This window comes from Tasmannia lanceolata, unplaced genomic scaffold (assembly GCF_043159265.1).
Source record: "Tasmannia lanceolata isolate RefF3 unplaced genomic scaffold, GAP_Taslan_0.1 ptg000015l, whole genome shotgun sequence".
NCBI classification, from domain to species: Eukaryota; Viridiplantae; Streptophyta; class Magnoliopsida; order Canellales; family Winteraceae; genus Tasmannia; species Tasmannia lanceolata.
This window is the reverse complement of record NW_027518692.1, coordinates 7,482,785-7,508,499: the sequence shown is the minus strand read 5'-3', so window position 1 is coordinate 7,508,499 and position 25,715 is coordinate 7,482,785. Positions and strand designations below refer to the sequence as shown.

Genomic DNA, 25,715 nt, shown 5'->3' with positions numbered 1-25,715 from the left:
AAAACTTGGCTAAATGCTCCTTCACACCATCTCTAGGGTCTCCTATGTCTAAAAGATTGATGTTTCATAAAGTTTTTAAAATAAGAAACTTTTTAATTTTTCAATCTTCATCCCCTATCAACTAAAGCTAAGATTCAATACCATCTCAGCCCCATCTCAAAAGTTTGCTAAAAGCTCATTAACAGAATCTCGAGGGTTTCATATGTCTTAAAGATGGAAGTTTTATAAAGTTTCTAAAATAGGAAACTTTCTATTTTTTCAATCTCCATCCCTCATCAACAAAATCTAAGATTCAATACCATCTAATCCAACTCTCAAAACTTGGCTAAAAGCTCTGAGACACCAATTCTAGGGTTTACTAAGTGTAAAAGATTGATGTATTATAAAGTTTCTAAAATAAGAAACTTTTTATTATTTCAATCTCCATCCTTCAGCAACTAAATCTAAGATTTAATACTCTCTCATTCTCAACTCAAAACATGGCTAAAAGGCCCAAGATATCATCTCTATGGTTTCCCATATCTAAAAGATGGATGTTTTATAAAGTTTCTAAAAATAAAAACTTTATATTTTTCAATCTCCATCATTCATCAACTAAATCTAAGATTCAATACCCTCTCATTCTCATCCCAAAACTTGGCAAACAGCTGGTTGACATCATCACTAGGGTTTCAATACGATAAAAGATGGTCTTTCATCAACTAAATCTAAGATTCAATACCATCTCATCCTAATCTCAAAACTTGGCTAAATGCTCCTTCACACCATCTATAGGGTCTCCTATGTCTGAAAGATTGATGTTTCATAAAGTTTTTAAAATAAGAAACTTTTTAATTTTTCAATCTTCATCCCTTATCAACTAAAGCTAAGATTCAATACCATCTCATCCCCATCTCAAAAGTTTGCTAAAAGCTCATTAACAGAATCTCGAGGGTTTCATATGTCTTAAAGATGGAAGTTTTATAAAGTTTCTAAAATAGAAAACTTTCTATTTTTTCAATCTCCATCCCTCATCAACAAAATCTAAGATTCAATACCATCTAATCCAACTCTCAAAACTTGGCTAAAAGCTCTGAGACACCAATTCTAGGGTTTACTAAGTGTAAAAGATTGATGTTTTATAAAGTTTCTAAAATAAGAAATTTTTTATTTTTTCAATCTCCATCCTTCAGCAACTAAATATAAGATTTAATACGCTCTCATTCTCAACTCAAAACATCGCTAAAAGCTCTATGACATCATCCTAGGGTTTCCTATGTCTAAAAGATGGATGTTCTATAAAGTTTCTAAAATAAGAAACTTTTAATTTTTCAATCTCCATCCTTCATCAACAAAATCTAAGATTCAATACCCTCTCATTCTCATCCCAAAACATGGCAAAAAGCTGGTTGACATCATCTCTAGGGTTTCAATACCATAAAATATGGTCTTTCATCAACTAAATCTAAGATTCAATACTATCTCATCATAATATCAAAACTTGGCTAAAAACTCCTTCACACCATCTCTAGGGTCTCCTATGTCTAAGATATTGATGTTTTATAAAATTTCTAAAATAGGAAGCTTTTTATTTTTTCAATCTTCATCCTTTATCAACTAAAAGCTAAGATTCAATACCATCTTATCCCCATCTCAAAATTTGGCTAAAAGCTCCTTAGCACAATCACGAGGGTTTCCTATGTCTAAAAGATTGATGTTTTATAAAGTTTCTAAAATAAGAAACTTTATATTTCTTCAATCTCCATCCTTCATCAACTAAATCTAAGATTCAATACCATCTAATCCAAATCTCAAAACTTAGCTAAAAGCTCTTAGACACCTCTCTAGGGTTTACTAAGTGTAAAAGATTTATATTTTATAAAGTTTCTAAAATAAGAAATTTTTTATTTTTTCAATCTCCATCCTTCACAACTAAACCTAAGATTCAATACCCTCTCATTCTCATCTCAAAACTTAGCTAAAAGTTACTTGATACCATCTCTAGGGTGTCCTAAGTCTAAAAGATGGATGTTTTATAAAGTTTCTAAAATAAGAAACTTTCTGTTTTTTCAATCTCCATCATTCATCAACTAAATCTAAGATTCATTACCCTCTCATTCTCATCCCAAAACTTGGCTAAAAGGTTGTTGACATCATCTCTAGGGTTTCCATACCGTAAAAGATGGTCCTTCATCAAGTAAATCTATGATTCAATACCATCTCATCCTCATCTCAAAACTCGGCTAAAAGCTCCTAGACACCATCTCTAGAGACTCCTATGTCTAAAAGATGGATGTTTTATAAAGTTTCTAAAATAAGAAACTATCTAGTTTTTCAATCTCCATCCTTCATCAACTAAATCTAATATTTAATACCATCTCATCATCTTCTCAAAACTTGGCTAAAAACTCCTTAACACCATCGCTAGGGTTTCCTATGCCCACAAGATGTATGTTTTATAAAGTTTCTAAAATAAGAAACTTTCTATTTTTCAATCTCCAGGCTTTATCAACTAAACCTAAGATTCAATACCATCTAATCCTCATCTCAAAAATGGCAAAAAGTTCCTTGACAGCATCTCTAGAGTATTCTTAGGGTAAAAGATTGATGTTTTATAAAGTTTCTAAAATAAGAAACTTTCTATTTTTTAAAACTCCATCCTTCATTAACCAAATCTAAGATTCAATATCATCTCATTCTCAGCTCAAAAGTTGGCTAAAAGCCCCTTAACACGTTCTCGCGGTTTTCCTAATTCTAAAAGATGGATGTTTTATAAAGTTTGTAAATAATTTTTTTTTAATTTTTTCAGTCTCCATCCTTCATCAACTAAATCAAGGATTCAATATCATCTAACCCTCATGTCAAAACTTAGGTAAAAGCTCTTTGACCCCATCTCCAGGGTTTACTAAAAGTAAAAAATTGATGTTTTATAAAGTTTCTAAAAGAAGAAAATTTTTATTTTTTCAATCTCAATCCTTCAGCAACTAAATCTAAGATTAAATACCATCTCATTCTAATCTCAAAACATGGCTAAAAGCTCCTTCACACCATCTCTAGGGTTTCCTATGTCTAAAAGAAGGATATTTTATAAAGTATTAAAATAAGAAACTTGCTATTTTTTCAATCTCCATCATTTATCAACTAAATCTAAGATTCAATACTCTCTCATTCTCATCCCAAACTTGGCTAAAAGTTGGTTGACATTATCTCTGGGGTTTCAATACCATAAAAGATGGCCCTTTATCAACTGAATCTAAGATTCAATACCATCTCATCCTCATCTCAAAAATTGGCTAAAAGCTCCTTGACACCATCTCTAGGGTCTCCAATTGCTAAAAGATGGATGTTTTATAAAGTTTCTAAGATAAGAAACTTTCTATTTTTTCAATCTCAAACTTTATAACCTAAATCTAAGATTCAATACCATCTCATCCTCATCTCAAACCTTGGCAAAAAGGTCATTAACACAACATGAGGGTTTCTTATGTCTAAAAGATTGATTTTTTATAAAGTTTCTAAAATGAGAAACTTTTTAATTCTTCAATCTCCATCCATCATCAACTAAATCTAAGATTCAATACCACATAATCCTTATCTCAGAACTTGGCTAAAAGGTTTTTGACACCATCTGTAGGTGTGGACCCCGATCCCGAGGACGAATGGGCGAGGGACACGAGATCCCACGCCGATCCTCTAAGATCTCCACAATGTGGAGGAGAGCTCTACCAAGGAACTCTCGAAATGGTGCCACTCACAGCATGGGTGGCGATATAAGTGAGATACCTCTCGATTCCAGGACTAGCCCGGAACCCAGATGTACCTATAACAAAGAAGAGTCGCCATCCAGGAAAGTAGGCCCTGGATCCCATGAAATGCTCTGTTGCAACGGATAACCAGAGATACAAAAGTCCGTGCCTGATGACGAATGAGGAAGGTGTTAAGCGCCCCCAATTCGCCCAAGTGCAAGCACCGGGTCTCTTATGCCATTTTTAATTAATTTTGAAGAGTTTTGGGCTAAAATCATGTCAAATGGGAACGAGTATCCTCGAAGAGACGTCTATCTAAGCATGCATGACCCGGGGATGGGCAAAAGAAAATAGACATCCAAATCCTAACTCACCGCATCTACTCCTAACCCATCACATCTAGGAAAGCAGTAACATCCGCATGCACAGCTACAGCTAAGCAAGCAATATCAGATATGGTAAGCAGAAAAGCAGTAAACATCTACAGCTAAGCATATGATCATGATAAATAAGCAAATAAATGTCACAGCTAAGCATGTAAATAAGCATGTGAAACTAAACGCACAAGGAATAAGCAAGCTGAAAGTAAACACACAAGGAATCAAAGACAAACACGTAATAAGCTAAAAGATGCGACGAAATAAAGGAATCAGAAAATAGATGGTATGCGTAGGCCCCAAAATGCCAGGGAAAATAAAAGGGAACGTACGATAGGCTCAGGGAGCGATTCTAATGAATCAAGCTCAGCGATCCTGATCCGCTAAAGATCGGATAAGTCTCACGATCGTCATAGCCTATCGTTGGGCTCAGCGAGGACAATCCCTGTAAAGGGGCCACGCCACGTCGTCGCCCGTCCCAAAACCTGATAAAACGTCGGAAAACCGATAAAACCGGAAAACCACGATCGAAATCGAAAATGAAATGAAATGGAGGCTCCGAGTGACCTGGCAATCACCATCCTTGCCCATTTTGGTTTTTTGTATTTTTGAGAAAAGCTTGAAAGATATTTTCAAATGTTGAAATGATTTTTTGAAGGGTTTAAAGGATTTTATTGAAAAGTTTGACTGAACTTGGGATGACGATCCCAAGCTGCCTACGTACCCTGTAGAAAGGGATCAAGCCAACGTAGTTCGAAAAGCTTTTCGAAAAACGCTTTGAGTGCTTTTTGATGTTTTTTGGATTTTTGTTATTTGATTTTTATGAGTTTTTTTTTTATCCCTTTCGATTGAAAGGGGTTATGGCTCAAGAGGTTGGCGTCCGTCATCGCCTAAACCCGACGAGACGTTCCCAAAATCAAGGGAATCCCGAAGCTCGAGTAGGATCCCTAAGAACGTATGAAAAGATGAACCCGAAGAAGGAAATAAATTAATCCCTAACCCTTTGCCCTTGCTGCTACTGCTCTTAATTAGAGGATCAGACAACTCAAACGGAGTACAGACACAACATAAACCAAAGCAAAAAAATGCAGAACTTAAATCATGGAAATTGATATGCCAAGTACCAAACCCACATGTATTTGCATATCCTACAGATATGAAAATGAGCCAGCAGGGAATTAGAGAGGAAGAAAATGATGGATTTACCTCTTTGACAGAGCTCTAGCCTCCTCTAATCCTTGCTTTTCAATGGCCGTGAGAGCGATGATCGGCATGGATGATAGTGGCAAGGTTGGATTCGGCGAGAAAATGGTAGAGTCCCCTTTCTCGATCTCTCTGTGTATTTTTCCCCAAACAACAATGGAAAAGATGATAATGGAGGGTTGCTGAAATGAAAAATGAAAAGAAATTTATGGAAGTAATGGTGTTCGGCTATGGTGGAGGTGGGGATCCGACACCGGCGAGATTGCCGGAGAGGAGAACCTACAAAACCCCTCTCTCTCTCTCTATTGCTCTGTTTTCTTTCTTTTTTCTTTTTTTTCCTTTTTTTTAAAGAAAGAAAAAGAGGGTTTGAGGGGTCCATTCAATGGAAAGGGAGGTGGAATGGGTTTGAGCTAAATCCAGTCGGAGGTTGGAGATGGTGGTCGGAGAGGGGTAGAAGAGGAAGAGGGCGGCGGCTAGTGGAGGTAGTGGATGGTTATGGGTTTGAAGGTGCAGAAAAAGGGTTTAGAGGTAGCAATGGCTGAGATGGAGGTGGAGGAGAAGAGGTGGAGGAGAAGAAATGGAGGTTGAGGAAGATGAGGGTGGAGCCGATTCTCCCTCCCTCCTTCTCTGCTATCTCTCTCTCTTTCTCTCTGGTTCTCCCTCTGTTTTCTTTGGTGGCTGCGATTCGTGTAGGTGGGTTTCGATTTTTGGAGGGACAGAAAAGGGGATTTCGGTTTTGGGTTTGGAGGAAAGTGAAGGTGGAGATGGAGGAGGGTTTTCGAAGGGTTGGGTGGTGGTGGAGCTGGAGGTGGAGGATGGTGGTGGTGGAGGATTTTCGAAATGCAGAAATGGGTTTCGGTTTTTGGGGTTGGGGAAAATGGGTTTGGGCTTCGGTGGTTGGGGAAGGTGAAGGTGGAGGATGGTGGAGGATTTTCGAAGGGTGGTGTTGGGGTGGAGATGGAGGTAGAGGATGGTGGTGGTGGTGCCGGATTTTGGAGGTGCAGAAATGGGTTTCGGTTTTTGGGGTTGGGGAAAATGGGTTTCGGTTTTGGGGGTTGAGGAAGGTGAAGGTGGGGGATGGTGGAGGATTTTCGAAGGGTGGTGTTGGGGTGGAGATGGAGGTGGAGGATGGTGGTGGTGGTGCCGGATTTTGGAGGTGCAGAAATGGGTTTGGGCTTCGGTGGTTGGGGAAGGTGAAGATGAGGAGGGTTTTGTGAAGGGTGGTGGTGGTGGTGGTGATGGGGTTTTGAGGGAGGCCGATGGTGGTGGTGGCAAGATGGAGATGGGTTTTGGGTTTCGAGTTCGAGGCCGGATTCCGGCAAGCTTGCCGGAATCAATGGAGATGGCGGTCTCTCCCTTGGTGGCTGCTGTTGGTGGAGGTGGAGGTGGAGGTGAAGAGAGGGGGTAGATGGTGGTGAAGGGTGGTGGTGGTGCCTCGGCTCCTTCTCTCCTCTCCCTCTGGTTTTTTTTTGTTCTGTCTCCTCTCCTTTCTTTTAAAAAATGAATGAAGAACAAGAAGTTGGAGGTGGGGTGGAGGAGATGGTGGTTGCTGCTGGTGTTGGTGGAGAAGGTTGAGGATCGTGGTGGTACCAGGCAAGGAAGAGGGTTTTGGCTGCCCAGCCCCCCCCTCTGTTTTTTTTTTAATTTATTTTATAGCCAGGGTTAAAACCCTCCTCCTAATCTCAGCCATCCATTCTCCTTTTGATCTTATGGCCTATGTCCATTGCTCGTCCAATTCTTCTAAAATTTGTAGGGACGCTCTCGGAGAGGTTAACCATTCTGGGAAAATTTGTATCAATTAGTGAACACTGTGGGTCAATAAAATTTTGGGGTTTCTTCGCATTCAGGGCTCGGTTCTTCAAAAATTTCTGGACTCAGCTTTCGGGAATTTATTCGATTTTGAAAATTGGGTCAGGTCAAAATGGGGTGTCTACAGTAGGGTTTACCAAGTGGAAAAGATAGATGTTTTATAAAGTTTCAAAAATAAGAAACATTTTATTTTTTCAATCCCCTTCCTTCAGCAACTAAATCTGAGATTTAATACCTTCTCATTCCCAACTCAAAACTTGGCTAAAAGCTCATTCACATCGTCTTTAGGGTTTCATATGTCTAAAAGATGGATGTTTTATAAAGTTTTTAAAAGAATAAACTTTCTATTTTTTCAATCTTCGTCCTTAATCAACTAAATCTAAGATTCAATATCCTCTCATTCTCATCCCAAAACTTGGCAAAATGCTAGTTTACATCATGTCTACGATTTCAATAGATGGCCTTTAATCAACTAAATCAAAGATTCAATACCATCTCATCCTAATCTCAACCTCCATCCTTAAGCAACTAAATCTAAGATTCAGTACCCTCTAATTCTCATCTCAAAATTTTGTTAAAAGCACCTTGACACCATCTCTAGGGTTGCTTATGTCTAAAAGATGGATGTTTTAAAATGTTTCTAAAATATGAAACATTCTAGTTTTATAATCTCCATCCTTAATCAACTAAATCTAAAACTCAATACCCTCTATTCTCATCCTAAAACTTTGCTAGAAGCTCGTTGACATAATCTCTGGGGTTTCAATACCATAAAAGATAGTCCTTAATCAACTAAATCTCTGATTCAATACAATCTCATCTTCATCTCAAAACCTGGCTAAAAGCTCCTTGATACAATCTCTAGGGTTTACTAAGTGTAATTGATTAATCTTTCATAAAGTTTCTAAAATAAGAAACTTTCTACTTTTTAAATCTCCATCCGTCATCAACTAAATCAAAACACCCTCTCATGCTCATGTCAAAACTTGGCTAAATGCACCTTCACAACATCGCCAGGGTTTACTATACCTCAAAGATAAATGTTTTATACAGTTTCTAAAATAAGAAACTTTCTATTTTTTCAATCTCCGTCCTTCATTAACTAAATCTAAGATTCAAAATCCTCTCATTCTCATCCTAAAACTTAGCTAAAAGCTCGTTGACATCATCTTTAGGGTTTAAATATCATAAAAGAAGGTCATTTATCAACTAAATCTCTGTTTCAATATCATCTCATTCCCATCTCAAAACTTGGCTAAAATCTCCTTCACACCATCTCTAGGGCTTCCTATGCCTAAAAGATAGATGTTTTATAAAGTTTATAAAGTAAGAAACGTTCAATTTTTTTATTTTCATCCTTTATCAGCTAAATGTAAGATTCAATACCATCTCATGCTCATCTCAAAACTTCGCTAAAAGCTCCTTCACACTATCTCAAGGGTTCCCTATGTCTAAAAAATTGATGTTTTATAAAGTTTCTAAAATAAGAAACTTTCTATTTTTTCAATCTCCATCCTTAATCAACAAAATCTAAGATTCAATACCATCTAATCGTCATCTCAAAACTTGCCTAAAAGCATTTTGACAACATCTCTAGGGTTTACTAAGTGTAAAAGATTAATGCTTTATAACGTTTCTAAAATAAGAAACTTTTTATTTTTTCAATCCCCATCCTTCAGTAACAAAATCTAAGATTTAATACCCTCTCATTCCCAACTTAAAACTTGGCTAAAAGCTCATTGACAACGTCTTTAGGGTTTCCTATATAAAAAAGATGGACGCTTTATAAAGTTTTTAAAAGAAGAAACTTTATATTTTTTCAATCTTCATCCTTCATCAACTAAATCTAAGATTCAATACCCTCTCATTCTCATCCCAAAACTTGGCAAAAAGCTGGTTTTCATCATCTATAGGGTTTCAATAACATAAAAGAAGGTCTTTCATCAACTAAATCAAAGATTCAATACCATCTCATCCTAATCTTAAAATTGGGCTAAAAGCTCCTTCACACCATTTCTACGGTCTCCTACGTCTAAAAGATTGATGTTTTATAGAGTTTCTACAGTAGAAAACGTTTTATTTTTTAATCTTCATCCTTTATCAACTAAATCTAAGATTCAATACCATCTCATCCTCATCTCAAAATTTGGCTAAAAGCTCCTTAACACAATCTCGAGAGTTTCCTATGTCTAAAAGATGGATGTTTTATGAAGTTTCTAAAGTAAGAAACTTTATATTTATTCAATCTCCATCATTAATCAACTAAATCTAAGATTCAGTACCATCTAATCTTCATCTCAGAACTTGGATGAAAACTCGTTGACATCAGCTCTAGGGTTTAGTAAGTCTAAAAGATGGATGTTTTATAAAGTTTCTAAAATAAGAAACTTTCTATTTTTTCAATCTCCATCTTTTATCAACTAAATCTAAGATTCAATACCCTCTCATTCTTATCCGAAAACATGGCTAAAAGCTCGTTGACATCATCTCTAGGGTTTCCTATGTCTAAAAGTTATATGTTTAATATTGTTTATAAAATAAGAAACTTTCTATTTTTCAATATCTATAATTAATCAACTAAATCTACGATTCAATATCATCTCATCATCATCTCAAAACTGGGCTAAAAGCTCCTTGACACCATCTATAGGGTTTCCTAGGTCTAAAAGATGGAGGTTTTTTAAACTTTCTAAAATAAGAAACTTTCGATTTTTTCAATTTCCATTCTTGATCAACTAAATCTAAGATTCAATACCATCTTAGATTTCGTTGATGAAGGATGATGATTGAAAAAATAGAAAGTTTCTAATTTTAGAAGCTTTATAAAACATCAATCTTTTAGACATAGGAGACCCTAGAGACAGTGTCAAAGGGCTTTGAGCCATGTTTTGGGATGATAATGAGATGATATTGAATCTTAGATTTAGTTGGTGAAGGATGGAGTTTGAAGAAATAGAAAGTTTCTTATTTTAAAAACTTTATGAAACATCCACCTTTTAGACATAGGAAACCCAACAGATGAGGTCAACGAGCTTTTAACCAAGTTTTGGGATGAGAATAAGTGGGTATAGAATCTTAGATTTAGTCTATTAAGGATCCAGATTGAAAAAATAGAAAGTTTCTTATATTAGAAAGTTTATTAAACATCAATCTTTTAGACTTAGTGTACCCTAGAGATGGTGTCTAGGTGCTTTTAGCCATGTTTTGGGATGAAGATGAGATGATATTGAATTTTAGATTTAGTTGAGGAAGGATGGAGATTGAAAAACAGGAAGTTTCTGATCTAAAGAAACTTTAAAAAACATCCATCTTTTAGACATAGGAAACAATCTATATGATGTGAAGGAGCTTTTACTCAAGTTTTGAGATGAGGTTTAGATGGTATTGAATCTTAGATTTAGTTGATGAAGGATGGAGATTGAAAAAAAAGAAATTTTCTTATTTCAGAAACTTTATAAAAAAATCCATCTTTTAGACATAGGAAACCCTATAAATGGTGTTAAGGAGCTTTTAACCAAGTTTTGGGATGAGGATGAGATGGTGTCAACGAGCTTTTAGCCAAGTTTTGGGATGAGAATGAGAGGGTATTGAATCATAGATTTAGTTGATGAAGGATGGAGATTGAGAAAATAGAAAGTTTTATATTTTCGAAACTTTATAAAACATAAATCTTTTACACTTCGTAAACCTAGAGATGGTGTCATGGTGCTTTGAGCCAAGTTTTGGTACGAGTTAGCAATGGTCCTGAATCTTAGATTTAGTTGATGAAGGATGGAGAAAAAATAAAAAGTTTCTTATTTTAGAAACTTTGTAAAACATCTATGTTTAAGACATATGAAACCGTAGAGATGGTGTCAATGAGCTTTTAGCCATGTTTTGAGATGACGATGCGGTGGTATTGAATCTTAGATTTAGTTGATGAAGGATGGAGATTGAAAAAATAGAAAGCTTCTTATTTTAGAAATGTTAAAATATCCATCTTTTAGACTTACTAAACCTTAGAGATGGCGTCAATGAGCTTTTAACCATGTTTTGAGATGAGGATGAGATGATATTGAATCTTAGATTTAGTTGGTGAATGAAGGAGATTGAGAAAATAGAAAGTTTCTTATTTTAGAAACTTTATAAAACATCATTCTTTTAAAATTAGTAAACCTTAGAGATGATGTGAACGAGTATTTTGCCAAGTTTTGGGATGAGAATGACAGGGTATTGAATCTTAGAATTAGTTAATGAAGGATGGAGATTGAAAAAATAGAAAGTTTCTTATTTTAAAAACTTTATAAAACATCCATCTTTTAAACTTAGCTTCTTATCCTCATCCCAAAACATAGCTTAAAGCTCCTTGATACCATCTCTAGAGTATACTAACTCTAAAAGATTTTTGTTTTATAAAGTTTCTAAAATAAGAAACTTTTTATTTTCTAAATCTCCATCCATCATCAACAAATGCTAAGATTCAATACCCTCTCATTCTCAACCCAAAACTTTGTTAAAAGCTCGTTAACATCATCCTTAGGGTTTCCTATGTCTAAAAGATGGTTGTTTTATTAAGTTTCTAAAATAAGAAATTTTTATTTTTTCAATCTCCATCCTTTATCAACTAAATCTAAGATTCAATATCATCTTATCCTCATCCCAAAACAAGGCTAAAAGCTCATTGACGCCGTGCTAGGGTCTCCTATCTCTAAAAGATGGATGTTTTATATAGTTTCCAGCAAAATAAACTATCTATTTTTTCAATCTCCATCCTTTATCAACTAAATCTAAGATTAAGTACCATCTTATCATCATCTCAAAACTTGACTAAAAGCTCCATGACACCATCTCTAGGGTTTCTTATGTCTAAAAGATGGATATTTTATAAAGTTTCAAAAATAAGAAACATTCTATTTTTTCAATCTCAATCCTTTACCAACTAAATCTAAGATTCAATATCATCTCATCTGCATCACAAAACATAGCAAAAAGCTCCTTGACACTGTCTCTAAGGTCTGTTATGTCTAAAAGACTGATGTTTTACAAAGTTTCTAAAATGAGAAACTTTCTATTTTTTCAATATCCATCCTTCATCAACTAAATCTAAAATTTAATACCATCTCATCCTCATCCCAAACATGGCTAAAAGCTCCTTTACACCATCTCTAGAGTCTCATGTGTCTAAAAGATGGATGTTTTATAAAGTTTCTAAAATTGGAAACTTTTTATTTTTTCAATCTCCATCCTTCATCAAGTAAATCTAAGATTCGATACCCTTTCATCCTCATCCCAAAACTTGGCTAAAAGCTCGTTTACACATTCGATACGGTTTCCTATGTCTAAAAGATTGATGTTTTATAAAGTTTCTAAAATAAGAAACTTCCTATTTTTTCAATCTCCATCCATCTTCAACTAAATCTAAGATTCAATACATCTCATCCTTATCTCAAAACTTAGCCAAAAGCTCTTTGACATCATCTCTACGGTTTACTAAGTCTAAAAGATTGAAGTTTTATAAAGTTTCTAAAATAAGAAACTTTTTATTTTTTCAATCTCCATCTTTCGTCAACTACATCTAAGATTCAATAACATGTCATCCTCATCTAAAAACTTACCTGACAAAATCTTTAAGGTTTACCAAGTCTCAAGGATTGATGTTTTATAAAGTTTCTAAAATATGAAACTTTCTATTTTTCAATATCCATCATTCATCAACTAAATCTAAGATTCACTACTATCTCACCCTAATCTCAAAACTTGGCTAAAAGATTCCCGACACCATCTCTAAGGTTTTCTAAGTCTAAAAGAATGATGTTTTATAAAGTTTCTAAAATAAGAAACTTTCTATTTTTTCAATCTCCATCATTCATCAACTAAATCTAAGATTCAATACCATCTCATCCTCAGGGAGCTTTTAGCCAAGTTTTAAGATGAGGTTGAGATGGTTTTTAATCTTAGATTTAGTTAATGAAGGATGGAGTTTGAAAAAATAGAAAGTTTCTTATTTTAGAAACTTCGTAAAACATCATTCTTTTAGACAAAGGAAACCCTAGAAATGATGTCAACGAGCTTTCAGCTAATTTTTGAGAAGAGAAAGAGAGGGTATTGAATCTTAGATTTAGTTGATGAAGGATGGAGATTGAAAAAATAAAAAGTTTCTTATCTTAGAAACTTTATAAAACATCAATCTTTTACACTTAGTAAACCCTAGATATGGTGTCAAGGAGCTATTAGCCAAGTTTTGACATGAGGATGAGATGGTATTTGAATCTTAGATTTAGTTGATGAGGGATTGAGATTGAAAAAATAGAAAGTTTCTTATTTTAGAAACTTTATAAAATATCAATCTTTTAGACTTAGTACACCCTAGAGATATAGTGAAAGTGTTTTTTGCCAAGTTTTGAGATTAGGATGAGATGGTATTAAATCTTTGATTTAGTTGATCGAGGATGGTGATTGAAAAATTTGTAATTTTATTATTTTAGAAACTTTATAAAACATCCATCTTTTAGACATACGAAACCCTAGTGATGGACTTGAGGTGCTTATAGCCAAGTTTTGAGATGAGGATGGGATTGTATTGAATCTTAGATTTAGTTGATGAAGGATGGAGATTGAAAAAACAGAAAGTTTCTTATTTTAGAAACTTTATAAAATATCCATCTTTTACACATAGGAAACCCTATAGATGATGTCGACGAGCTTTTAGCCAAGTTTTGAGGTGAGGATGAGATGGTTTTGAATCTTAGATATAGTTGATAAGGGATGGAGATTGAAAAAATAGAAAGTTTCTGATTTTAGAAACTTTATAAAACATCCATCTTTTAGACATAAGAGACCTTAGAGATGATGCCAAGGAGGTTTTAGCCTGGTTTCGGGAGGATGATGAGATGATATCGAATCTGATTTTAGAAACTTTATAAAACGTCCGTCTTATAGACATTGGGACCCTAGAAATGGTGTCAAGAAGCTGTTAGCCATGTTTTGAGATAAGGATAAGATGACATTGAATCTTAGATTCAGTTGATGAAGGATAGAGATTGAAAAATTGAAAGTTTCTTAGCTAAGAATGGTGTCAATGAGCTTTTAGCCAAGTTTTGGGATGATGATTAGATGGTATGAAAGTCTTACTGTAGTCTAATCTCATGATTATCTTTATTCTGTGAAAGTTTGGATTAATTTGAAATTGATATGCTATAAGTTACTGTGTTAATCTATGAACTGATTTGAATTTTGAGAAATTGGAAATTGATATTAAATCTTAATGAGAACTCATATAAGTTTTCCAATAAGCTATAATAATCTAGATCTCTATTCTGTGAAAGTTTGGATTAATTTAAAATTGATATGCTATAAGTTACTGTGTTAATCTATAATCTGATTTAAATTTTGGAAAATCGAAAATTGATATCAAATCTTAATGATAATTCATGAAATTTTTCAGTAAGCCACAATCATCCATATCTTGTTACTGGAAAAGTTTCAGCTGATTTGGGATTTGATTGCTTAGGGTTTCTGTGTAATCCTAGCAATCTGGTCTTAATGTTAATAAATCATAATTTAATAGCAAATCAACACCAAAGTCAGTAAAAACCTGCAACAAATCTTAACTTTACATCTTGAATTTAGTTCCTAACTTGTTTGAAACAGAAACCTTAGGGTTCATAGATCTCCATTGTAAATTTGCTATACCGCGATAGTCTAACTGTCGAGATCGCAACCGTAATCGTATACTAATTGTGATTAATCCTGCATAATTGGAGTGCGTAAATTATAGTATGATATTGGCTGAGAGGTCCACTGTTCACGGAAATCCTGAGAAATATGCCAGGCAATAAGATACTATAATTTACGTGCTAAATTATACAAGTGTTGAGAGCACGATTCCCTTCCATGGTTGCGATTCGAGGTCGAAACTTGCGAACCATAGAGCCTTTGGTATTCCTTAGATGTTTAGGAATCGAAAATCCACAAAAATTAAAAATCATCAAGTTTAACAAATCGAATTAACTCGATCCGCGTCTTAGGAGCCGTTGGATTACGGTCTCCTATCGTAGGATCCTTTAGGGCCCCTTATGAACACTTACGTCTCGTTGTGTCCTAAGTTTTAGGGAGTCCTAGAGTTAAGAGTCCAGCCTCATCACGGGCGTTTGCTATGGATAGCAACCGTGCCATAGATCTAGTTACACTAGTCACACAATTTTTCCTTAGGACAAACCTAGTTACCTAGGATGTAGGTTAACCTGCATTAGTCTAAGGGACGTCTTGCACTTAGATAGGACCATATAGCATCTTAGATGAAGTCCTAGGATAATAAAATCTTCAACTTGAATTAAATAATTTCTCTTAAACTGTTAAAACAGTCAATCCAGTCTAGGTCGGTGTCTTAGATGAGTTAGGCATAAGTAGCTTAGTTCAGGTGCACCGAACTACGATTGACTCTGATTCCAGTGAGGCTGGGATATGTAGGCAACTTGGATACTTGGGTGGCATACCAAGCCCGAGTCGGCTCCACACATAAGTGGTGAGGTTTTGTACATTAATCCTTAAATTAAAAATAATTAAATCACTTAGGACTTTCCATGAAATTAGAATTCTAGGAGAGCTTTCACTTAGATTGAATTCAAACAAATTAAGAAAATCAAGATACACATTTAGGAATTACACTGAAATTAGATCTTAGGATGCATGTCACGTAGTTTGCACATTAATATAGAGTTAAATGAGCCATTTAAAAGAAATTCAAAAGAGTTAACTTTTGGAATTGAAGACCGATTATCGGGCAGGAATGGTGCATGTGGTGGTAACTGCCCATACCTTCCATTCTCGTAACCAGGTAACGAGTCTAGATTTCTGGTCAATTATGGGTCATAGATCCCTCATCTAGGTGGGGACTCTGTCACTCTCTTTTGTGTGGAATTCGGATTGCCTTAGTGATCCCAAGTTCACGAAAAAGATGAATTAAATCACACCTTGCTAGGCTCGGCGGCTTACCCCTGCCCTTATGGGTACTGGGTTGCACGTTTGTTTGCATCCTATGGCTCGGTTGCTGCCTGCTTGGTTGGGTAGTTAAAATCAATAATAAAAAGCACACGCCATTCGCGTGGGTACGAGAGACCAAGAGAGAGCATGGTGGCTCACGCCTCACCCCTCTCGCGGGATCGGATCCCACAATATCCTGATATATCATTACAGGGGCGATGATAAGGATACTTGGAGCCCATCTCTGTGTTTAGGAGACTTGCCCAATCTCACTAGCGCCCTTCTTCTCTCCTCTTCTTCAAGAAGACATGCTTTGTCTAGATAGCACCCTCCCATATAGTTACCAGTTTAGAAAGTCTTTTCCATTAGCATAGGAGTCTATCCTTAGCTAAAGAGTTAGTCCTTCTTTCAGGAATCAGTCTTAGCATCATAGGGGTTAGGATTCAGTCCAACCTCTCGTCAAGTCATGTGATTTTTTATCCACTCTTGCAAGGCATAGGATGTTGTCCAACCCTTGCAGAGTCGTGATTCTGTCCAACTCCCCCGTAAAGCGTAGGATGCTGTCCAACCTTTGCGGGATATCAGGAGTCCGTCCTACCCTTATGATGATAGGATTCTGTCCTCTTGTGTCAAAAACAGCAAAAACACTTGAAAAACATCTCAAAAATCAAAATTCTCAAAAATCTCGAGTAATTAGGAGTAGCTAGGAAGTTCTGTTCCGAACTACGTTGGCTTGATCCTCTTCCATGAGGTACGTAGTGCAGCTTGGGATCCACATCCCAAGTCCAGCCAAACCTTTAAAAATAAACATTTCAAACCTTCCAAAAATACAAAACCTTCTTCAAAACCTTTTCAAAAAGATCTTTCCCTAGAGTTAGAAGTCTGTCCTAGATATTTGGGATGTTTTAGAGTTAGGATGCTGTCATGTTTGTGTTTGATATGGTGTGTCTTGTCGTGTGAGTGTCCCTAGAGTTAGGAGGCCTCGAGTCATGGTCGGTTAGACATTTAGTCGAACCGATGACTAGACTAGGAAGCATTTAGTCAGGCTATGATTTTCCTTACGATGCACAGCGTAGTTACACATAGGATGTAGGGCCCACCTGCATTAGCTTCAGGCTAACCAACTTGCATTAGTGAGGACATATAGAGAGTTCTAAAAATTACAATTCACTTAAATTTAAGCAATCGTATAAAAAAGCTTTAAAAATCAGTCGAGTCTAGTTGATCGAGTCTAGGATAGCGGTTCTAGATGGTTAGGCATTGTAGTTTAAAAATCCTGGATGGGAGATGACAGGAGGAGAGAGAAACTCTGAGGAGAGAGAAAAGTCTTCTTCTTTCTCCCCCCTCTCTCCGGCAACAACCAGCTGCGGTCGGCAAAGCTGCAAGGGCCCAAGCCCTTCTTGTTCCTCCCTTTGGAAATGGAACCTCCTGACCCAGGCATCACTAAAATCATTGATTTCAGCTCATCCTCTGCCTTTGAAGAAAGCTTAAGACGACCTCAACAGAGAATCTCTCCTTCAATATGTAAGGAAGATATGGCAATCTTTTCTTCTTCCTTCTCAGGCACTACTGCTAGTGGGAGCTCCTCATACCTCCCTCTCAATGAGGTAGGTCCCCAGTCTTCTCGAAAGCAGAGTCTTCTATCTCTGGAGCAGGTAGACAGGATTCAGATCTCCCCCAAAAAGGTCAGAGAAGGAAAAAGCTATCCCTGTTGCTCAGGGGAAGAACTCCCATAAGAAATCCAGGAAGGCAGTTCGTATTCCCATCCTGAAGACTTCCCCTTTGGTAGGAGATCTACAAGTTAAAAAGGCTCCTGAGGCCCCTACAGTAAATTATTATATTCTCTCAGCTGCTGAAGGAAAACCTGCAACTTTTTCTGAAAATGGAAAATGAGAGGATGAAGAAGAACCCTAAATCTGGAATCTCTCTTTGTCCTCTGGGTAATAGAGAGGAAAACCCACTTGAACATGAAACATTTCCCGCCCTTGAAGATACGGTGAGATCATCCCTCCAATCTAATGGCCCACCTATGAAAAACTCCCCTACTAGTGTGGGCCCACAAATCAATCTCAAACTTGTTGAAGGGGGAAAGGTGGAGATACTTTCCCGTCCAGAAAATGGTTCTATTTTTGAAAGAAATCCTCGATGTCTAAATGTTATATTTGCTGGTCAATTTGAAATAGAATCTGATAGAAGTCACCATCATAGAGACTTGCAAGATCCTAGAGTTACCTCCGCTATTACCCAGGGGAGTATTGGAGACAAGAAAGAAACTTTAAAAAACCCTACACATCCGTGGAGGTCTCTGTTCTTTAGAAGTGAGGAGAAAGAATCGACTAAGCTACGATTTCGTCAACCGGACCTCACTGAAGAAGGAAATAAAAAGATCTTCTTTGAAGACGAAGAGGTTATGGAGATTGGAAAAAAATGGACCAATTCCTTGGTGGGCTACTTCATAGGTCGAAGACCTTATTTTGTAAATCTTAGAGAAAATTTGTTGAATAAATGGAAGATCAAGGGTGATCTTCAGGTGTTCACCCTGAATAAGGGTTTCTATCTGTTCCAGTTCACCTGTGAGGAGGACTATAAATATGTCCTTGAATCTTGTGATCACTCCTATGGGGGCAGACCTATAATACTTCGAAAATGGAGCCCAGATACTCCTTTAGAGAAACTCAACCTCACCTCAGTTCCAATTTGGATCCGGCTCCCAGGACTTCCTCTTCAGTTTTGGAGTGCTAATGGGATTAGCAAAATTGCCAGTTACATTGGAAACCCCCTATACATGGACACTAAGACTGCAGAAACAACCAGATTGAGTTATGCAAGATGCTGCATTGAAGTTGAAGCAGGGACTCCATACCTTGATGTTATCCCCATTCACATCACCAAAGGTGTCCACAATCAAGAAGTCCAATATGATTGGAAACCAAGTGCTTCCAAGCAGTGTAACAACTTCAAACACTCATCAGAGGCTTGCCCCAAAAACAATCTGCAAGTCAGAGAGCATAAATCTACTCAGGTATGGAGGCCGGTGACAAGGGATTTAAAAGGACCACCCAAAGTTGCAGAAACTGATAACAAAGATAAGACTCCAGAGGAGGAGGCCCAAATATTCTTAGTCTCTTCTTCAAGTGCCCCAGATGTGCAAAATGAACTAAGCAAGAGTTCTTCTTCTGTTAAGTCGCTCATTGATAGCCCCAGCCTTAAGATGCAGAACAGCTACATGGCTCTAGAGAACCTAAATGAAACAGAACTTGATGGAAGTACAACCAATGTCGCAGGTCAAAACCAGGAGGTACAGGACCTGAATGGCACTGCTAGCTCTCCAAATCAGAAACGCGAAATGTCTCCAACAGGTAGGCCCACCAAAATCATCCCACCCTGTCCTGATGGTAGTTCTGGGAGCATGGAATGTTTGGGGCATTTGCTCCGAAACTAAAAGGGGGGATATAAAGAGAATCATTCAAGAGAACAAACTCTCCCTTATTTGCCTGACTGAAACCAAAGCCATGAAAGATGATATGCAGCAGATTACTTCAGAAATTTGTAAAAATTGGGAAACCCAAACTAATTATGATTTCTGTGTCAAAGGAAGAATCTGGGTCCTTTGGGACCCCAAGGTGATAAACTTTCAAGTCCTCTATAAGTCTTTCCAAATAATTCATGGGGAATGTCATTTTGTCCTGACTGGTCAATCAATAAAGATCTCTGCTATCTATGCCTCTAATGATGCTATTGAGCGCAGACACCTCTGGTCTTCTTTAGTGGGGCTTTCTTCTGCTATACAGCAGCCTTGGATTGCTTTGGGGGATTTTAATATCACTAGATTTCCTGAGGAGAGATGGGGAGGAGTTGATCCTAACATCTCTGACATGAATGATTTCAACGATTGTATTGAGGACTGCTCTCTTATAGACTTGAGATCTGTAGGCCAAATCCTTTCTTGGAATAACAGATCTCGCACTGGTAACCTTAAACTTCGAAGGCTTGACAGAGCTTTAGTAAATGAGGAATGGCTGCAAGTATTTCCAATCTCTTATGTTCACTACAAGAACCCTGGCATGTCCGATCATTCCCCTATCATTGTTCCCACTTCTCATGTGCATAATACAGGGGGGAAACCTTTCAAATTTCATAATATGTGGCTCTCTGACACTTCCCTCTATGAGGTTGTTGAGAGAGCTTGGAACATGAAGATCAGTGGGAACCCAATGTTCAAAATTTTCAAGAAACTCCAAGGAACCAAGAGAGCTATAAAAGACTGGAATCAAAATAGTTTCGGGAGGGTGGACATCCTAGCTCCTCAAATCAAAAAAACTTTGGATGAGATCCAAACAAAGATTGCGGTTGATCCTCGGAACATTAGCCTCAGAGATGAGGAAAAAGCCTTTCGGGAGAAGTTCATCCGGATAGCAAAGCAGGAGGAAAGTCTGTTTCATCAAAAATCCAGAGTCAACTGGTTAAATCTTGGTGACTCAAATACTGAGTTTTTTCACTCTGCTATGTCCATGAGAAGAAATCAGAACCAGATTCAGGGGATTGAAGACCAGAACGGGGAGATCTGTACTGAACCCCAAGTTATTGAAGAAATTCTATTAAATCATTTTTCTTGCTTGCTGAATCACAATATCCCCAGGAGAGGAGATCTCCCAGAACCAAAGCACAAGCTGTCTACTGAAGATGCACAGGATCTAGTAAAGCCTTTCAGTGCCGAGGAGATTAAGGAGGTGGTGTTCAAATGTGATGGTAATCAGGCCCCTGGTCCAGATGGTTTTAATGGGGCATTCTTTAAGCACTTCTGGTACTTAATAGGGGAAGAGGTTACTGAAGCTATTCAGTATTTCTTTCGATCTGGCAACCTCCTTCCTGCCTTCAACACCACTTTTATAGCTCTGATCCCCAAATGTAGTGGAGCCTCCTCCCCAAACCAATTCAGACCCATCTCCCTGTGCAACTTCTTCTATAAAATCATAACCAAGCTTATGGTTTATTGATTAAGTAAAATTATGAACCAGATTGTCAGTCCCCATCAGTCTGCCTTCATCAAGGATAGATTAATCCAAGACAATGTTCTCCTCACTTATGATCTGTGTCACAACTTCCACAAGGTCTCCAACACTAAAGCCCTGTGTATTAAGCTCGACTTGAAAAAAGCTTATGATTATGTTATTCATGGAGCCCTCCTTGGTTTCATGACCAAGATTGGGTTCCCTCCTATGTGGTGCAACTGGATTTCTAAGTGCATTGCCTCAGCCTCCTTCTCCGTGCTTCTCAATGGGATCCCCGAAGGGATTCTTTCAGTCCACTAATGGGCTAAGACAAGGGGATCCCCTGTCCCCGCTTCTATTCTGTGTGGTAATGGAAATCTTCTCCTGCTTGCTGAATAAAGCTCAAGCCATGGGTAAAATTAAAACTCCTTTTTCTAAAGGAAATCTCTATATAAACCATGTCATGTATGCTGATGATGTAATGATTTTTATCATCCCAGACATCGAATCTGTTGTAGGTATTAAAGACTGCCTCTGCATTAATGAAGGAATGCTCCCAATTAAATACCTGGGCCTTCCCCTGATCACCAAGAGGCTGTCCAGCCAAGATTGCCAACCATTGTTTAGCAAAATTCGGAGTAGATTGGGCATGTGAAATAATAAAAAGCTATCCAGGGCAGGGAGAATTGAACTGATCAAATCTGTCCTCACCTCTTTCCAGGTATACTGGTTTGCCACTTACAACATTCCCAAGGAAATTTTGCTCGAGATTGAGAAAATGTTTCGGAACTTTCTTTGGGGGGGGGGGGGATGACCATCAGAAGAAGTACCACCCGATTGCTTGGGAATCGTTATGTAGACCTTAAAAAGAAGGTTGTGTGGGGATTCACAGAGTAGTTGACATCATCAAAGCCTCCCAGTTGAAACTCCTCTGGCACATTGTTCATAACCGGAGATCCCTGTGGGTTTGCTGGTTTAAAGTCAAATATTTAAAGAAAAGTAGCTTCTGGAATAGACCAATGCCTTCCAAATCGCCCTGGGGGGTGAGAAGCATCTTTAACTGTAGAGACTTGGCAAAGCCTTATCTTTGCTATTATTGTGTGGGAAAAGGCAGAGACATTGATTTCTGGACTGACCCTTGGCATCCGGATGGACCTGTCCAATCTCTAACATCTGAAGGGGAGTTATTCTGCATAACGAAGAAGATATCTATAGAAAACATGAAGCAAGATGGAAGTTGGGATCATATAACTCAGCAGCCTCATATGCCCCAACTCAATAAGATTATGAGAACAGGGCTTTACTCCAACAACGATGCTAACAGAATCATTTGGAAGAACAACCCTAATGGGAATTTTTCTCTGAGATCAGCTTGGAACCAAAGTAGAATTAGATGCTCTGAGGTCCCTTGGTTCAAGACAGTCTGGAATAAAGGCCATATCCCTAGACACAATTTTACTACCTGGCAAGCAATGCAAAACAGGCTCAGTACGCGTGTGTGGGACCCGATCCCGCGAGAGGGGTGGGGCGCGAGCCGCCACGCTCTCTCTTGGTCTCTCGTACCCACGCGATTGGCGTGTGCATTTTTATTATTGATTTTAATTCATCTTTTATGTGAACTTGGGATCACTAAGGCAATCTGAATTCCACACAAAAGAGAGTGACAGAGTCGCCACCTAGATGTGGGATCTAGGACCCATAATTAACCAGAAATCTAGACTCGTTACCTGGTTACAAGAATGGAAGGTATGGGGAGTTATCCACCACATGCACCATTCCTGCCCGATAATCGGTCTTCAATTCCAAAAGTTAACTCTTTTAAATTTATTTTAAATGGCTCATTCAACTCTTTGTTAATGTGCGAACTATGTGACATGCATCCTATGATCTAATTTCAATGTAGATCCTAAATGTGTATCTTGATTTCTTAATTTGTTTGAATTCAATCTAAGTGAAAGTTCTCCTAAAATTCTAATTTCATGGAAAAATCCTAAGTGATTTAATTAAGCATTTACAAGAAAATTAATATACAAAACCCCACAATTTGTTGTGGAGCCGACTCGTGATTGGTATGCCATCAAGCATCCAACCTGCCTATGTACCCAAGCCTCACTGGGATAAGAGTCGACGTAGTTCGGTGCACCTAAGCTAAGCTACTTATGCCTAACTCAACTAAGACACGGATCTAGACTGGATTGACTGTTTCAACAGTTTTAAGAGAAGTTATTTAATTCAAGTTGAAGATTTTATTATCCTAGGATTTCATCTAAGATGCTATATGATCCTATCTAAGTGCAAGTTGTCCCTTAGACTAATGCAGGTTAACCTACATCCTAGGTAACTAGGCTTGTCCTAGGAAAAATTTGGGTGACTAGTGTAACTAGACCTATGGCACGGTTGCTATCCATAGCAAACGTCCGTGATGAGGCTAGCCTACTAACTCTAGGACTCCCTAAAACCTAAGACTCCCTAAGACCTAGGACACGACCTGACATAAGTGTTCCTAAGTTGGGCTCTAATGGTTCTTATATCGGAAACTATAATCCAATGGTTCCGAAAGACATGAGATAAATTGATTCAAGTTCTTGAAGTTAGTTAATTTCAGATTTCAAGGATTTTCGGTTTCTGGACATTTAAGGAATACCAAAGGTTCTAGGGTTCTCCAATTTCGGCCTCGAATGGCATCCAAGGAAGGGAATCGTGCGCTCTTTCCTTGTGTAATTTAATACTTAGGTTATAGCACCTTATTGCCTGGCATATCTCAGGATTTCCGTGGACAGTAACATCGGAGCCAATAACATGCTATAGCTTAAATATTCAAATTGTCAAAGATCGGTTGCAATTGTGATACGATTATGAATGCACTGACCATTTTACCAGGAAAATCTAAAGATCCTAAGATTTCTATTTCAATGGATTAAAGAATTATTATGTAACAAAAATTTAAAGTTCTTTAGAAATTTTGATAATGATTTTTAATTAATTTCAATTTTGAGTGGATTTTATCAATTTTAAACCGCATGAGTGATTTTACAAGTGAATTTATTGCAAACGAATTTGAAATAGATTGAAATTTCTACAGAACCAAGATGGGAATGTACATAGCTTACTCGAAAAGTTTTACAGATTTTTACATTAAGCTCCTATTTAATTTTGATTTAACAATAATATGACCAGATTGTTAAAATAACATAGAAACTACTAGAAATAGAAATCTAAATTCATTGAAAGTTCTACCAAAATAAGATATGGGTAAAAATAGCATGCTGTGAGTTTTTCATGAATTGTAAAAACCATTTACTACCAATTTCGGATTTTTCAATTTCAAGACCAGATTATGGATTTACTCTACAACCCTTAAGAAAAAAAATCCAAATCACTTGAAAATTTTACAGCAGAAAGAAATGTGAAATATAAGACTATCGTAAAAATATTGAGGATTTTAATTGTGATCTTATGTCAGTAAAAATTCTCATAAACTCTGATCATTTTCAAAGAAAACATTAAATAATATATCAAAAAAAGTCCAAAAATTCTCAAAACTTCATGGTAGAATGTATCAGTATCATATTAATTTTCCACGAAATTTCATTAATTTTAGAATCTGTTTAGTATATATTTTATTTTTCTTCGTCAAAAAGATGTTTTTGAAGAGTTTTCTATTTTTAAAACACGATTCTCGAGAAAATTACGACTCCGGAAAATGTCCTTTAACCTTGTTCTGATGTGATGAACACAAGAAAAATTTGAAATTCTACAAAACAAATCATCCTGAGATAGCTATTTTTCAACTTTTGTAATTTCTCACCCATTATTTTAAATGAAATTCCACTCTTCACTCAAATTTTCAAAATCCTTTGATTCAATGTTCGATCCAATCCGATGGTTATTTTAGTCTATTTAAATAGATCAGTATATTAAATTTCGGGACGAATCGGAATTGAAACACTCACGTAGATCATGATTTTGAGCACACACATATAATATCGAATTAAATTCAATTAAATGCTAAAAACCATGCACAAATATATAAAGGATACCAAATAATCCTGGAAAAATCTGAGAATAGTGTACCTACCTGTGATGGAGATCCTCGCTAAATCCAAAAGCCGAAATTCCGAAAAATCTCGCCGACGCTCGATCCTGCGTCCTTTCTTCCCTTTCTTTCTTTGCTTTTTTTTATTTATTTCCACCACGTTGATCGCGCTCCTTGTCTTTAGGGTGCGTAGATCCGAGGTATACGCTTTGTCGCACCCTTTTTTATGATGAAGAAGACCCAAAGAACACTCAAATAATTCTTGATTGTATCATGCCTTGGAGAAGAAGAAGGAATTCAAGAATTCCTTTTTTGAAGAACACTTGAGAGAGAGATCACACTTCAAGGGAGAAAAGAAAAGAAAATTTCTTGGGAGGAGAGAGAAAATGGATGAATTTGGATTTTTTCCCCTTTTCTGGATTGTTTGCTTTGATTTTTATCTAAAAAAAAGTTAGGGTTAAGAGAGAAATAGCAATTTCCAATGTGAGAGCTCTCTTTTTGGCTTATTCCCAATTTTCCCCTCTTGCTTTCTTTCTTTCTTGTTTCCAAATTGGATTTGATTCCAATCTTAATTTCTTGTCAATCAAGACATGTTATTCTCATTCCACATTGC

The 25,715-nt window shown here is 37.0% G+C and overlaps 1 protein-coding gene across 1 annotated transcript in view; it reads left to right on the top strand.

Annotated features, from left to right (window-relative positions):
• Positions 1-21,436: 21,436 nt before the first annotated feature.
• Positions 21,437-25,715, top strand: part of LOC143891683 (uncharacterized) — a 93,635-nt gene continuing 89,356 nt past the window's right edge. Inside the window, exons 1-2 of the mRNA XM_077396225.1 lie at positions 21,437-21,717; positions 21,959-22,562. Of these exons, the coding sequence (XP_077252340.1) occupies positions 21,437-21,717; positions 21,959-22,562 (885 nt within the window). The remainder of the gene's footprint in view (positions 21,718-21,958; positions 22,563-25,715) is intronic.